General features: G+C 39.7%; 3 protein-coding genes across 7 annotated transcripts in view; 2 read left to right on the top strand and 1 right to left on the bottom strand.

Moving 5' to 3' along the window:
- Positions 1-685: 685 nt before the first annotated feature.
- LOC116057434 (tetratricopeptide repeat protein 9A) lies at positions 686-4,805 on the bottom strand. The gene is made up of 3 exons (XM_031309895.2): positions 4,100-4,805; positions 3,334-3,516; positions 686-1,738 (listed from the first exon to the last, which is right to left on the bottom strand). Exons 1-3 carry the CDS (start codon positions 4,608-4,610, stop codon positions 1,656-1,658), a joined length of 777 nt encoding a protein of 258 aa, XP_031165755.1. The 5' UTR covers positions 4,611-4,805; the 3' UTR covers positions 686-1,655.
- A 1,445-nt stretch (positions 4,806-6,250) lies between these two features.
- med6 (mediator complex subunit 6) lies at positions 6,251-12,004 on the top strand. The gene is made up of 8 exons (XM_031309896.2): positions 6,251-6,354; positions 8,466-8,625; positions 8,919-9,010; positions 9,331-9,413; positions 9,527-9,635; positions 10,036-10,151; positions 10,268-10,295; positions 11,271-12,004. Exons 1-8 carry the CDS (start codon positions 6,333-6,335, stop codon positions 11,399-11,401), a joined length of 741 nt encoding a protein of 246 aa, XP_031165756.1. The 5' UTR covers positions 6,251-6,332; the 3' UTR covers positions 11,402-12,004.
- A 1,486-nt stretch (positions 12,005-13,490) lies between these two features.
- pcnx1 (pecanex 1) overlaps positions 13,491-15,911 on the top strand; it is a 46,482-nt gene continuing 44,061 nt past the window's right edge. For 3 of the 5 annotated variants that reach the window (XM_031309823.2, XM_031309825.2, XM_031309827.2), the window contains exon 1: positions 13,502-14,078. In XM_031309823.2, coding sequence (XP_031165683.1) covers positions 13,926-14,078 — 153 coding nt within the window. In that variant the 5' untranslated portion in view covers positions 13,502-13,925. Of the gene's footprint in view, positions 14,079-15,911 lie in introns of all 5 variants that reach the window. The other 2 variants (XM_031309828.2, XM_031309824.2) reach the window with 2 other exon arrangements.

The following is a 15,911-nucleotide window of genomic DNA, read 5'->3' on the forward strand; positions in this document are numbered from 1 at the left end:
TGTTTTAAAGCAACACTGAGTAACTTTTCCCGCTTCGGTCCCCCTACAGGTTACATTGTCCAGTTCGTTCGAACTACAGATCCGCTACCTGATCTGGCAAACTTGCATAATGTAATGTAATGGACAATTCCGCTTCCAACCTGTAGGGGGACCGAAGTGGGGAAAAGTTACCTAGTGTTGCTTTAATTTACCGGCCGCAACTTTACTGTTTTGGTTCACTCTCATTACTCTGCATTTGTCATTTTTTCCGCTGCAGCACACAGTTTTGCAAAAACAACAACAACAAAAAGCTATATATCTCAATACACTACTTGTCCAGCACCAAACAGCATTTTTTTTTTTATATATTGCTGGGTATCTTTCTGAGAAATGGATAGTTACCATTGTGACTTGAATGTAGCTAATGCTAATTCACAAGAGGCTTGATGTTTGAAAACCCTTGTAGGTTGTTTAGCAAGACTTCTTAATGCTCCACTACATTCACCAGTTAACCGCTAACTCTGTGGCTAACTCTGTGGCTGCTGTTAGGTGCCGGGTAGCCCAAATTTGTTGTTGATGGTTAAAAGAGTCTTTAAGGATTCTGAAATACCTAAATCTTCTAGGTTTTTTGGATATTGCTGGGTAAATATCTTTTTGTGTCTTGAATGTAGCTAATGCTAATTCAGATCAAATCATTTCAATCAGCTTTGGTTCACTTATTTATTTACACATGTGCTTTCATCAGCATTTCTCCGTAGATCTATTTTAGCTTTTTTTTTTTAAGGAACATAGGAGAAAAATGAACATGAAAAATTGAAGGGAAATCCACTGCTGCATCACAACAAAAAAGTACTTCAATCAATAGACACATTTGTTACACGCATACCTTTACAGTAAACATAGAGTAATTGTTGATACAGTAAATGCTGTGAATGAAGTGCTTTGTTTTGGCATCAATAAACACATAGCTTGTCTCTCCATTACATTTTTCATGATTTATATAAAGTAGCCTATTTACAGTACATTTTGTGATATGTCTCTTACGTTCATACTGCAATTAGCACCCATGTGCTCTTGATGTCCTTGCCTACACATTTTGAGTTAGGAACCTACTCAATGAAAGCACCTTTGCTTCAGATATAATCGAGAGAGATGTAAAAAAAAAAAAAAATGTTTCTATTGTTGTACTTTCAAAATCAAAGTATGGCGGTGTAGGTGGTTGTTACTCATTTACTCCATGCCATTCGAGAGACATCTTGAGCGAGGGCACGTGCTAATTTACAGTTAACACTCGCCTGCAGACATGCTGGACTCACTATGGAACTTGTTGCTCCTGTCTCTTATCACAAGTGTTGGCCTGTATGTGCAATGTTTGGACTGGCAGTGCATCTGTTTGTAATGGGTAAAAAATACTTGGGATGGATTCATACTAGATACATTTATCAGTTTGGAGACAGAAACTCAGAATCGGGTACTGATGGGTTTTTTTTTTTTAAATGCTTCAAGCACACAACGATGAAGTTCAATCACATAACTGGAAACCGGATGCTGTGCAAGGCAAAAGCAAACAAATATGGTTTCACACCAAGACCTCTGAATCATGGTGTGTAAGGTCTGGGTGGCACACAGTAGGGCTGGAACGTACGGCGGCTGAGAAGTCATCACACAGCCAGTGCTTATGTCGCCTCTTTCTTTTCCCTTTGGGCATTCCGGCGAATCTTCATCTCTGTCAGCTGGATGTAGCGGATGGCATTGGTGTCTGGAAAACAAAGACAGGAAAAGGCTGATTTATTTCCTGCTCAGATAGGAAACGGTGCATCAATATGCTCATAAATCTTCCACGTAAACTGCAGTCAGTGGGCGACATCGTAATGTGGCTACAGGAAATACTTTTTGGAAATGTTTTTTCAGCCACTATGAATGTTTTTTTTTCCAGATACAACACAGTGCAGTTTAACCTGTGTGGTCTTACAGGACCAATGCTGGCAAACAATTAGGCTATCAATCAGGTGAAACATTAACAAAACTGCAGTTATTGTACATTTATTTGACAACAGCAAATCACTCAATGCAAAGAGATGAACCATTTAAAACAGATGCTAGTAAATGATCCTTGAGTTTATAATAATTCATCACAGATGTTTTCCCAAGGCGATGAATTCTACCTTCACATTTGACAATTGATGTTGATTAGTCAAAATAGCCGCTGCAAAATAGCCACGGGAAGGAACTTGTTTTGGTGAAACGTGTATGTTGAAAAGTTGTTTTAGTCGTGCAACAGAAAACTCAGATTGGACAGATAGTCTAGCTAGCTGTCTGGATTTACCCTGCAGAGATCTGAGGAGCAGTTAACCATAGAACCATAGAACCATATAACCACCGGCGGAACCTCCGGCGGCACCGGAACAATCCCGTACATGAAATGTCGTCGATATAGACTACCCTGAACAAACTGGTTAGGATGAAGTATTTAAAGGAACATTTTATTTGGGACTTTAGCTTATTCACCATATCCCCCAGAGTTAGACAAGTCCATACATACCCTTCTCATCTCCACCATTTTTCTTGAAGTCACTTGCTATTCCTCTCAGGTCCTGCAGTGGTCCCCAGTGTTTCCCACCATCAGTCGTTACCTGACTTCCACACCCACCAATGCCCTAATTAGCTTTCTAGCATAAATATACATATACTGTATAAATATACATATATCTGCCCCTTTTTCTCAGGTCCCTGCCAGCTTGTCTTTAGGCCTTTTCACTGAAGACATTTTGACATGTTACAATAGGAAAAGAACAGGTGTAAATAATGAAATAAATAATGGACAAATTCCATTAGCTGCTTCACATTCAGGGTCCTCTGGTAGGTGTGCATGCTGGGTCACTGTCACACATGAACAGAGCCATCATTAATGTTAGGTAACGTGTGCTTCTCCTGCTACAGCAAATACAAATGTCTGCTGTGAGAAGAGCCTACTATGCATTCCGTTGAAGTTGTTTTTTCATATATATTACTTGATATTTTTTTACTGATGCATTAATATGTAAGCAGCATTTTAATATTGCAGCTAGGTGGAGCTAATTATTTATAGCCTACTGTTGGGCAGTTTAATGTACTGTCTAATTATGCATCTTTTCTATGTTGATCATATATTTTGTTTGTGTAACATATGTAAAGTAACCATTAACTATAAATGTAAATACATTCAGTGGAAAGTGCAGTATTTCCCTCTGAAATGTAGTGGAGTAGAAGTAGAAGGTGGCTGCAAACCCAATCAAATGGGGATCTGGGGGTCTGATCTGCAGTGCACGTTTGTCATGGAAGACATACAGCATTGAGACAGTACTCAGTCCTGACCTGATGGTTCCTGTTTGTGTGACTCCTTAAGGTAGTACAGGGCCTTCTGGAAGTCTCCTAGGTGGTAGTAGGCCACGCCGGATCGGTACAGAGCTTTGAAGTTCTTCCCTTCTTTGTGAAGCACTTTCAGACAGTATTCCTTTACCCGTTCATAGTTCACCAGCTCCATTTGCAGCAGGCAGGCTACAGTGGGATAAGAGGAAAAGATAGAGGGGGGGTAAAAAGAAGTTACTGATAGAACACTGCATGAGCCAATGTTTGTATTTCATTATACAGAAGAAGTGCTAATGTGTGTCCTGTCAGACACCGAGAGACAATGGATTCTTTGGTTAATTCTTTAATATATAACAAATACAATGACTGAATTTGCCAAGGGGTGAATAAATATACCATCAATATTAAGTGGACATCAAAGAAAGTGAGGCAGATAGTGGGGTAAACCTAAGAATGACTCATACTCTTTATGAATTATTCATGAGATCAAGAGTATTCCCAGAATCTTTCTCTGTCGAAAAGCAGATAAGTATAGTGTAGTGTGTGTGTGTGTGTGTGTGTGTGTGTGTGTGTGTGTGTGTGTGTGTGTGTGTGTGTGTGTGTGTGTGTGTGTGTGTGAGAAATGTATGTGTGTGTGTGTGTGTGTGTGAAATGTATGTGTGTGTGTGTGTGTGTGTGTGTGTGTGTGTGTGTGTGTGTGTGTGTGTGTGTGTGTGTGTGTGTGTGTGTGGGTGTGTGTGTGTGAAATGTGTGAGAGAGAAACGTCTCTTACCGGCCAAGCTGTTGTAACACTCCAGCTCTGCATTCTCCATGGCCCCCTTCTGCTCATCTGTCAGCGTGCTGGACTTGCTGATGGTTGGTAGGAGGGGGGACGGGGGCTTGGAGCTGGTGTCCGGATCCCCCAGCACCCTACACAGCCCCTTAATCTCCAGCAGAGCGCGGTGATACTTGCCAATCGCCTCTCGGTACTTCTTATCCTTGTAACACTGGGTCCCTTGGCACTTGAAGTCCAGAGCCCGTCTCACGACGTCGGCTGGCTCGTTGAGTGATGGTTGTTTAAGCATCGATCCTCCATGATGCCTCTGCTGCTGGAGCTGTTGCTGGTATCTGGCATCTTTGGTCCGGCTGCTGCTGCTGCTGCTGCTGCTGCTGCTGCTGCTGCCGCTGCTGTTGTTGGGAGGCTGAGCGCACTGCTGGAGCCTCGGGGAGCCGCCGCCGCTGGCGGTGTGGCTGCCTCTGCCGCCGTCGACCCTGCCGTCGTGCCCGGCCTTGACCACGCTCATTTTCGTCGTTATTTTTCTTATAGTTGCCGTGGCGCACCGGCGTAAATTAGCTGGGAAATTGAGGCTCCTTCACTGCATCCTCTCGGCCGTAGACGCGTCTTCGCCTCGCCAGCAGTGTCGCAGCTACGTCTCCTCTGTGCGTGCAGCCCTGCGCGATGCGCGCTCCTCCGCTCGAGCCTGCTCTCGTGTTTTTCCTCCCGGACGAGCCGATTGGTCGATAAATGCAAGGCCAGTGGTCCCATGGGGATCCTCCAGCAGGAAGAGCAGAGGGGATGATTACATTATCAGTTTATTTAGAGATAATGTAATTATCAGTTTGTTTGCAAACTGGAAACAGTTAGATTTAAAACCAGACTGCATTGACAATGTTTTCTTTGTAGATAACTTGTGTGATGATTATTCACAAAGGGAAATTGCTATCATGTGTTAAGCGAGCCTTTTTATTAGGCTATATATATATTATTTCCAGTGAAATATACAGTAGTTCTGCCTAATAGACTGTATTTTGTGTCCCTTATATCTTGTATATGTCTTGGATTATTTTGTGTTAATTCTAAATAAAAGCCATAAAACCTTTTTAGAATTGAAGAATGTAATTATTAATTATGCCTCATTTTTATCTGATTTCTCTGTGCCATCCATGCAAGTGCCTTTGGAAATTACAATATTTCAGCATTCTTAAACTAAATATGTTACAGTAAAGAGGAGCACTTTACGGCAGTGAATATCAACCCTCTCCTTCCACTTAAATAACCCTTAGTCTCTTGCTCCTATCTCAAGTCGGAGGAATGCAGTCATCTCCATTCAGATGAATCAGATAAAGATCATCCAGCATGTCGTCTCTCGCCCGAGCAGCTCGCAGCCTGCCCCCGGACTGCTAGCATTCTGCGCAGCCACTTTAGACACACTCATGACAGACTTCAGTCCCTAATGAAAGGCTATGATGTCATTCAACCCGGGGTTTATGCAGGGTAATGGTGTTATGAGCCTCTACAAGAGGGGAGCAGACAGATAGGTGATGAAAAGCATACGGTTGTTCCTTTTTTTTCCCTGACAAAAGAGCTTCTCATTTTGACTGCCATTTTAGCAATAGCACTGAGTGTGTGTAAGCTTGTGTATTCACCATCCTAAATCCATCTGTCCTCCTGTCACACTCACAGGGCAGTGAACTCAGCTGTCTGGGTGTGTCTCTGGAATTTCAGCTCTCTGGAGAAAATGCTGCTGATCGGAAATAAAGACCATGATCCATGAAAGCTCTTACATTTGACTGATTAGGCCTATGTAACGCTCAAACTGATGCTTGTTTGCAATATCAGCACCTTTTTTTTCTAGACGTAGCCCAGGCCTAGAGTTATTGGCCATGCACAAAGACTACATCTCTCTACAATTCAGTGTAGGTGTTTGTATGAAATAAAAGTGTGGATACATTATTGCCAAATTAGGCAAAATAAATAAATATTAAGATCAATGATGATATTTTGAATCATTGGATTTTTGTGTTTGCATGTGTAGCCTATAAAAGACCAATATTATAACAATAAGGTAAAATAATAAACGCAGTATCTCTTTTTGCACGTTTTTTTTTCAATTAAAATGCCTTTACAACGCTTTATTCGTGCCCTTTATTTCAATTTAACTGAGTAAAACGATTTAGTCGACGTCATCAAACTACGACCGGAAGCGTACTAATGACGTCATCTTTGTGAGACATTTGTTTACACCATGGCGGCGGTGGATTTCAGAGGTAGCTAAATTGCCGGTTTATTATTTGTTAGAAAGTTATTTCCATGCTTTTATTTTATTTTTTGCTGTAGTGATATTTAATTAATCAACAGCGTATGTGTTTTAACTGGACGATTGAGATAAAGCTGCTGCGTAGGTTTGCTGTTGGCAGGTTCCACATCATTTGTTCGTGCTAGAAGCTAACGCTAGCATCGATTAGCATCCCAGCCGCTTTTATTAGCATAGAATAGAATAGATCTTTATTGACAACGAAACGCAGTTTAGCAGCTCTCAATATGGCGAAATATACAAAAAAAAAAAAACAAATTAGGTAGTAAAATATAAAATAATAAAATAGGACATTTAAATAGTAAAATATAACAATCAAGATAAATAAACACGATACGGTGGCACATATATACATAATGTTATTATATTATGTTATTATTATAGCATGTTGGCTAACGTAGCTGATATTTAGCTTTTATACTGACTGGCTACCAGAGTGGTCAAAAAAGAAATTAATATGAATTATAAATTCCAGCAACAGTGTTGATAGAGGATCATGTGAATAATGTTATATAGGGCTGGGCGATAGGGAGAAAATCAGATATCATGATATTCTTGACCAAATACCTCGATATCGATATTGCGGCGATATTCTAAGGTTGAAAATTGTTTCTCTAACAAAATATCTTCACACTTAGATTTTAGATAAATAATCATCAGTAATGTGGACATAATGTCTAGGTGGGGAAAAGGCAAATAATAGAACAGCTAGAACAGTCTGGTAAGTTCAGAAAAGTACATCACTTTACTGTAATGCAGCCTTTAAAACCAGGAAAAGACAACACTTATGTCATATCACGATATTACGATATCCGAAATCTAAGACGATATCTATCCGCACTGACAGCTCCGTTACTGCTAACTAATGTTACTTACAACTGGAAATAATAACCTCCTTTCACTACAGTCTTTTAGTTAATGTTACAATGACTGTTTTAGGGCTGCAGCTAACAATTATTTTCATAGTCGATTAATCTGTTGATTTTTTTCTCTCGATTAATCGATTAGTTGCTTGGTTTATAAAATGTCAGAAAATGGTGAAAAATGTGGATCAGTGTTTCCCAAACGCCCAAGATGACGTCCTGAAATGTCTTGTTTGTCCACAACTCAAAGATATTCAGTTTCCTGTCACAGAGGAGAGAAGAAACTAGAAAATATTCACATTTAACAAGCTGGAATCAAAGAATTTTTACTTTTCTTTTAAAAAATTACTCAAAACAACTCATCGATTATCAAAATAGTTGGCAAATAATTTGAGAGTTGACAACTAATCGATTAATCTTTGCAGCTCTAGACTGTTCTAAGGTGCTTTGGTACTGTAACGTTAATGGCTGCGTGGAGTAGTTGGCAGTACCTGATGGTTAGTAATGACAGCACGGTTGTTAGGCTATATATTATTGCTATTACACACCACTGACACTTTATCAGCACCACTCACTTACTTTACCATGTCATTTGTCTCCAAATACTCATGTACAGTTTCTATTTTTATTCTATTCTAATTTTAGTTTTGTGCCTCACTACCTCTAATTATTTATTTATGTTACTTTATATACTTATCTGTATTTATTTTGGTTGTTTCCATTGTACTTATTATATTTATTTCGACCTTAAGTTTGGTATAAATCTGAAATACTTTTAACCAACAACAAAGGCAAGAAAATGGGAAACGTATAAATGCAAAGCAAGATTTGACTTGATTTTGTTCTGTCATAAGCAACATGCACATAACACACTTAACTTAATAAAACAAAAAAGCTTAAAAAAAACCCAACTGAAGACCCCACTGGCTTAAGACGTGGTCGTGATGCTTACTCAGGTCTTACAGCCCCGATGGCAAAGTCCTGCTTGAAGCAGTTTGAAGTTTGTTATTGTACTTTTTGCCGGAAGTTATAACCTGAGGCTGTGATGATGATGATGAGGTTGTGTCTAACATTAGTGCCTGCTTCATCCATGCCAAAATCCTAATATCAGTTTGAACCTCACATGTAACCACTGTAAACATAGTAAAATTGGCCAGCCTTCAGCTTAGGACATTAGTTAAATTTGTCGTTCAATTTGCAGACAACCTTCTTGGGATATCCTGGGTGGACAGCGGCTGGGTACCGATTCTTAACCCTGGAAATGTACTGGACTACTTCTCTGAGAGAAGTAACCCCTTCTATGACCGAACCTGTAATAATGAGGTAGTGAAGATGCAGCGGCTTACTCTGGAACATCTGAAGTAAGTTTATCTCACACAGTGCAATTTGGTGTTACTTGGAAAATAGTTGCACGGCACAAAAAGAAATAGTAGTGGTATCACCTCAAAGAAGATACTGAATGCATTATAGGATCCATGCAAATTAATTAACATTTGGAGCTTAAACACAACCAGATAAAAGGCACATATATAGTATTTATTAAGACTGGTTCTGTTTTAAAGGTCAGAAATATATTTTCAGTACAGAGCTGCGAGTTGTAGCACTGAGCGATTCGCAAAACTAAAAGCAAACATTGTTTCTGTCTTCTTTTCAGTCAGATGGTGGGAGTGGAGTACATTCTTCTCCATGCTCAAGAGCCAATTCTTTATATAATCCGGAAACAACAGAGGCAGTCGCCAACACAAGGTGAGCAGTGTAGCGTCTTGCGATTGCTGCTGATCCTGGTCAGTGTACTGTACAAAGTGCATGTATAATGAAGACAAAATTGCCGTCTGATGAATTGGAATATCAGTGATGGAGCTGACTACAGGTGTCCTTCCTATCATTATCCAGCTGCATAGTATATTTATTTTGACTCAAATGCCAGTAATTGCATTTGTAATCTTATGAGCTTATACTCACAGCTGTCACAAAACACGTTAACACACCCACAATGTAGCGTTTGAGCCTTTTATGTGAGAATATTATTGCCACATCCACTGTATTCATTGATTTTCATCCTCCAGTGACCCCCTTGGCTGACTACTACATCATAGTAGGAGTGGTGTATCAGGCCCCAGACCTGGGAACAGTTATCAGCTCCAGAGCGGTGGGAATCTTTAGTTTGATCCTTTTAAAATACACTGTGACCCGAGTATTATAATGGCTGTTGATGGTGGATTTTGGACATAAATCATGGGACATAAATCACATCTGTTTTAGCTTTCTGCTGTCCATGGAATCCAGTCTGCTTTTGATGAGGCCATGTCATATTGCCGCTATCACCCATCCAAAGGATACTGGTGGCACTTTAAAGACCAGGAGGAGAGAGGTTAGGTTTTTGGCAGTTCGTTTAAATGTATAGTTTAGACATTTAGGTGGTAGTCTCATTAGCAGTGGAACACTTTCTATAATGAGATCACATTATAGGAACTATAGTCTTTGTGCTTCCGTGCTGTGTCTTGTTTTGTGCTAAGTTCTGCTTTGCTTGTGTTGTCTACGAATGAAAAATAGCCTTTTGGCTAATTGTGGCATTTTGAACCCATGTAAAATCATGCGTTTTATTAATTTGCACTGTCCACTTCTTAAATAAATTGAATTGAATTTAAGAACAACAAATATTGAAGACTACAAGAGCCAGGGCCCTGCAATCCCATAATGTTTATGGTAGTAAGTTCAAGTTGAATATGATGACTTTGCTAAAAGCTGATTAACATAACTCTATTTTACAGAAAAAGCCAAACCCAAGTCTAAGAAGAAAGAGGAAGCGAGTTCACTGTTTCAGAGGCAACGTGTTGACACGCTCCTTTTGGACCTCAGGTCAAAGTTCCCACCAACATTCTACCAGGTACATGTTACACTGACACTAAACAGTCTTTTCATCTGAAATGTCCTATAACAAAAAGTGTTTCATGTTAATGTGACTGGATCCAAGTAATATTGTTTTTCTTTCTGCAATTTCAGCCTAAGCCTGGTGAGAAGCCTATCCCAGGTATGATCTTGAAATAGTTACATTATAGTCACATCCTAAAGTTACACAATAAATAGTGTCAGTCTGTGGAAATCAGTGCTTAAAGGACAATTCCGGCGCAAAACGAACCTAGGGGTTAATAACAGATGTGTACCCACTCTGTCGCTCTCTGGGACATGTTTGTAGCTTGAAACAAGCTAGCGCGGACCGCTGATTAGCTTACAATGCTAGTATTCGGGGCACAGGGAAAGTAAAAACTAATCCCTATTTATACCACTAAAAAGGCTCAAAATATCACCAAACTTCAACGGTAGCATAATGAGGGTCCCCAAATGTTAACCGAAGCATTGAGAACATTGTAAGTGTACAGACAGTTTATTAAAAAGATAGATTAGAAAGACAGTAGCCTTCTCGTATACAGGCAGCCACCTGTATACAAGCCTGTATGCTTCGGTTTACATGTAGGGACCCTCATTATGCTACCGTTGAAGTGATATTTAGGAGGTGATATTTTGAGCCTTTTTAGTGGTATAAATAGCGATTTGTTTTTATGTTCCAAGTGCCCCGAATACTAGCATTGTAAGCTAATCAGCGGTCCGCGCTAGCTTGTTTCAAGCTCCAAACACATTTGATTAGCATGAAAACATGTCCCAGAGAATGATCAAGTGGGTACACATCTGTTATTAACCCCTAGTTTCTTTTTGCGCCGGAATTGTCCTTTAACATTGAAAAAGGCTGCAAATGAGGTTATGTTCATTCCTTTAAATTCTGTCTGTGGATTTGCATTTTTATTTTGTGTGCACTTGTGATTTTATTATATTTAACCTTGGGTCTATGTATAACTGGCAGTATTGTATCATTGTCTTTAAATTCAGAAATTCTAGATGTTACATCTAAATTTCAAAGTAGATGGTGTTCAGATTTTGATGTGAAGACAGTGGCTGAATATCCAAACTCCATACGGTTTTCCTCTAATTGCATGCTCTTGTGTTGCAGTTGAGGTGAAGAAAGAGCCTGAACCCCCCGCGGAGGCTGTAAAACAAGAGGAAAGAGAACCAGCCACAAAGTCCTCCGCCCCAGCTCCGCCAAGCAAACCGCCTCCTGAGAAGAGAGCAAGATTACAGTGAGAGTCATTCTTCTCACACTCTGGGAACATTTGACTCGAGGAAATGTGAAGTCCTACAGCTCTAACTGAAAGAACAGCCTGGGAATATTTTTGTTCCCTCTCCAAATTTGCAAGATCGTCTGCCGCTCTGCTCATTTGATCAGTTTACAGGAGGCTCAGAATGAACTGGCACAAAAAGTGTCAGTATCTTGTCTCAGTGCCAGAAACTACTTTTACACTGTAGCCTTATTTGTACGCGTGATAAGTTTGGCATCATGGACATTTCAGGCAGCTGCACTACCACCAGGGGTTAACTGCCTGATGTCAGCAGGCATTTAGCAGTATTCACTTAGGATGAGGTTTTTTGGTGGTAAGCTGACATCAGCATCAGTGTCGGTTTACTGTTGACATCAGCAGAATATTTGTGTCGTAGTGACTTCAGATGAGTTTAGTTCCCAGGGTGCTTCACAGGGTGATGTGTCATAATGCATCATCTCATTTGAAAAGCAAAAAGCTTCTTGACTCAAGCACCTCTCTTTAATTACAAATATTTAATCTTTTTTTTTTTTTTTTTTAAAGGAATGCCTTTTTTGTGTTTTTGTATTAAAATGTATCAGCTACTGTGTCCTGATGTGTTTGATTGTTGACAATTGATAGTTTTGAGTCTTGCTTGATCGGTTTTTCCTCACGCTCTGAACAAAATATCGTGTAAAAATAACAGCTCACTTGTGACCAATAACTCAAAGTATCTATATCAGGGGTGAAGTTGAGTCACTACTACTGCTCTGCTCTCAGCCCCACCCTCCTTTAGTGTCTTACTACACTAATCAAACATGGTCTTCAGTGATGGAAAGTAAGTACATTAACTCAAGTACTCTATTTGAATACAATCTAGATGTTCTTTACCTGAGTAATTCCATTTTATGTAACTTTAACTTTAGATAGATAGATAGATAGATACTTTATTCATCCAGAGGGAAATTTTAGGCATCCAGTAACTTAGACAACCATAACACAACAAACGCATACACACACATATCACACATACATAAGAATTAAAATTAAAATTACTCACAGAAATGCAATGCCCATGATAAGGTGCTATGGTAGACTGTGTGCAATGGTGATAGTGCAAAAGTGAACAGTGCAGTAGATTATTATTAAATATTAACAATGACTGAAATATTAACATAACATTAACTGACTGATTGAATAAGAATAAGAACAATATATATATTTATGCTCCACTACATTTCTGAGGGAAATATTGTACTTTTTACTCCAATATGTGTACCTGACAGCTGGAGTTACTGGCTAATTTACAGATACAAATGTTATATTAAAAAGCATATGAAAAGCCTAATAAACATTGCATTGTTAAAAATTAATGAATGTCTTTTTGGCATGTGACCCCTTACAAAAAAAACTGTTTAGTTGGGACCCTTGTTAGATATCAGAGGTCTATGAGTTCTTAGCAGTTCCACCAAAGAGACATTTCCCCTCTAACCTTCTCTGATGGTGGTTTCATTTAAATAACTGTTTTAGGCCCAAAGAGAGAAAAAAAAGTATCAATATTTCCGCCCAAAAAAAGCAAAAATTCGAGAATGGTACAAAATAATAAAAAAATGTGTACAGCAGAATGTATTTCCCTTCAATTTATCTTGGGACTAAACTACCAACCCTGTATATAATAAGCAGTTAAAGCTAGCTCCATGTCAACCTACAACTACAACACTAAAATGCTGCTTACAAATCAATGCATCAGTATGAACAGTCTAATAATCAAATATATGCATTTTTTTCTGCAAAAAGAGTACTTTTACTTTTAAACTTCCGTACTTATACTTCAGTAGGTTTTTGAATGCAGGACTTTTACTTGTTATGGAGTATTTTTTTTTATACTGTTGTATTTGTACTTTACTTATCTGAGTGCTTCCACTACTGATGGTTTTGGCTTATTTTCTAAGCTTGCAAAAGAGTATACTGTACTTTGAACAGCAAATGAGTTTGAAAATGGAGAATATGACCAGCAGGTGTCACCATTTGGTTATATTTGATCCGGGCTCCTAATTGCTTAATTATTCATTTTATTTCATGCGTTTGTGCTATTTATCATCGCTGCGTTTAGTCACGTTCAAGACAAACTAAACAAACCATGAATTTGTTCACCAACGAGTGAAAGTGGGCAACAAAAATAGTGAGAGGGCACAAAGCAACGGTGCGTATACCTATTATTTTTTTTTTAGATATTTAGGGTAGTAGCTGCTTCCATGGCTACTATCGGCTACTATGTAGCTACGGATGCCACGAAGAAGAAGTTTCTCGCAGGGCGTGGTGGGATAGGAGTCTCCTCAGTGGAGGACTGAGAACACAGTGCCCCAGCTGGCTGGCTAGCGGCAGAGAAGATGGCTGCAGAGGGGATTCTCAGGCCAGTGTCTGAAAAAAGAACACCGTTTGTCATGTTCTACGACGAATAGCCAGCGTGTCACCCCGGTTGTTCCGTTGCTCGGTTCCGCTCGGATTCGTCGGAGGGGAAAAAAAACAACATGGGGTCGCAGACTCTACAGATCCTGAGGCAGGGGGTCTGGGCTTCAGTCACAGGCGGATGGTACTACGACCCCGATCAAAATACATTCGTCAACGCTTTACATCTCTACATCTGGCTGTTTCTGCTATGTTTCCCCTTCACACTTTATATGGTGAGCCGTGTCGCTTTATTTATTTATTTTTAACCCCTTTATCATTTCTTTATTTATGTTTTTGTCTTGACTGTTGACACTGTAAGTTACCAAACCAAGTGTCCGTTAGGTTAGCTTCCATAGGATACTAACGGTCGGTCTCGGTCTATTATCTGGAGCGGAGACAATGTAACGTCTCAATAAACTAAAACTAAACGTCACGGAATATTTTCACTACACTCAAAATATTTTATAAAACCAAAAGGTTGTCGGAATTATACGCAGATAAACCTTATTTAGATGACACAAATATCCAAAATAATCTTTAAATGGCTGCCCCCAGAAGTGTAGGCTACCATCCACCAAATAGATTGGACCAGAATGCTCTTTTGTTTTACATTCTGTGTTTGTCACAGCGATGCCGTTGAGATCCGTTAGGACATTAGCCGTTGATTACACCGTGCCAGGCTGTAATCAGTGAATTGAAATCCTCCACCCCCCCCCACCCTTTTATCTAGTTGTTTTCCTCCTGTCGGTAGTGATTTGCGGTATCACCAGTTTTCAGAAGCTACCAGCTGTGACTGCAAGAAGCACAGCAGCTGACAAGGATGTAACAGTAATCTGGCTAAACTTCAACGTCCAAGAAACTGACTCAATAGACTGGCTGCTGTTTGCTCAGCTCATTTCTCACAATGTGACTTTGTTTTTTCAAGACACTGCTTTGTGTGTAGGCTACTTTTGCACAGCAGCTCGCCCTCTGAACCTAAGGAGGACTTGACATCTCATTATTATATAAGTTATAGTCCACTTGTGCATGTTATTTATGGGTTGGGTGTCAAATAATTGAGAATCCAGATATAGGCTACAGAAGGAGTTGATTTGTCAGTGAATCATTGTGTTTCTGAGACATCTCTATACATGTACCCGGGGTCAGGAAATGACTGTTTGCTAAGCATACTAACTTCTATATTGAGAAGCTGATGTTTGAAATCGGTTTGTGGTTTCCGTTCTATTCGTGGTGTGGAAATACGCCGGTCAGCTCTGTGGTTTATATTGAGCCACAGGTTTGAGCAGTGCTGCTGTTTGTAATAACTGCAAATAGAGATGGTCCGATACCATTTTTTGCTTCCCGATACCGATTCTGATACCTGAACTTGCGTATCGGCCGATACCGAGTACCGATCCGATACCAGTGTGTCATATATTTTATTATGTTTTAACATCTATATACTACCATCCCTGTATGGATGTGATATGATTTCTATCTTTGTTGTCGGTCTGGCTCAGGTTAAACTCTTTGTGAAACATGAACAAACACAAACAATGAATGCCACAGAACTTTCTTTTATTATGCAGTTTGACAGTCAGTTCTAACGGAAAAAGAACGTAAATAAACTACTTTAATGTAGATTTTCTTTAGGGCTGTATTACGTGGTATCGGATCGGTGCATAAACTCCAGTACTTCCTGATACTGATACCAGCGTTTTAGGCAGTATCGGAGACAGTACCGATACTGGAATCGGAACATCTCTAACTGCAAATAGATGCAGCAGCAACAGCGGGAGATCTCACGGACAACAGAGGAGATGGAGCTCAGGCATCTTGTGGTAGACCTACAGGAACTTGGTCATAGTCTCCTTCCTTTGCAGATTTCGCAATTAAAAGAGACACCAAAAAGACAAAAAAAAAAAATAGTTTTTAAAATGCTGCCAGTGTGCGTCATAAATAATTGGCACAGTGGGTGCAATAATGCATTCCGTTCTTCTTTCAGCTGTGTTTAGAGGAGCTCACTTGGTTGCAGTGTACAGGTTTGATTCCTGTCGCACTCCATCTGTCGACTGTTACTCCTCATG

The sequence above is a fragment of the Sander lucioperca genome, chromosome 18 (genome assembly GCF_008315115.2).
Source record: "Sander lucioperca isolate FBNREF2018 chromosome 18, SLUC_FBN_1.2, whole genome shotgun sequence".
NCBI lineage: Eukaryota > Metazoa > Chordata > Actinopteri > Perciformes > Percidae > Sander > Sander lucioperca.

Bases quoted from the DNA above. Each gene is read 5' to 3' on its own strand.
- LOC116057434 (XM_031309895.2), bottom strand. From the start codon at position 4,610: ATGAGCGTGGTCAAGGCCGGGCACGACGGCAGGGTCGACGGCGGCAGA. The intron at 3,517-4,099 runs GTAAGAGACGTT...ATCCCACTGTAG, and splicing joins GTGTTACAACAGCTTGGCCG to CCTGCCTGCTGCAAATGGAG. The intron at 1,739-3,333 runs GTCAGGACTGAG...TTTGTTTTCCAG, and splicing joins ACACAAACAGGAACCATCAG to ACACCAATGCCATCCGCTAC.
- med6 (XM_031309896.2), top strand. From the start codon at position 6,333: ATGGCGGCGGTGGATTTCAGAG. The intron at 6,355-8,465 runs GTAGCTAAATTG...TTCAATTTGCAG, and splicing joins GGCGGCGGTGGATTTCAGAG to ACAACCTTCTTGGGATATCC. The intron at 9,636-10,035 runs GTTAGGTTTTTG...TCTATTTTACAG, and splicing joins TAAAGACCAGGAGGAGAGAG to AAAAAGCCAAACCCAAGTCT.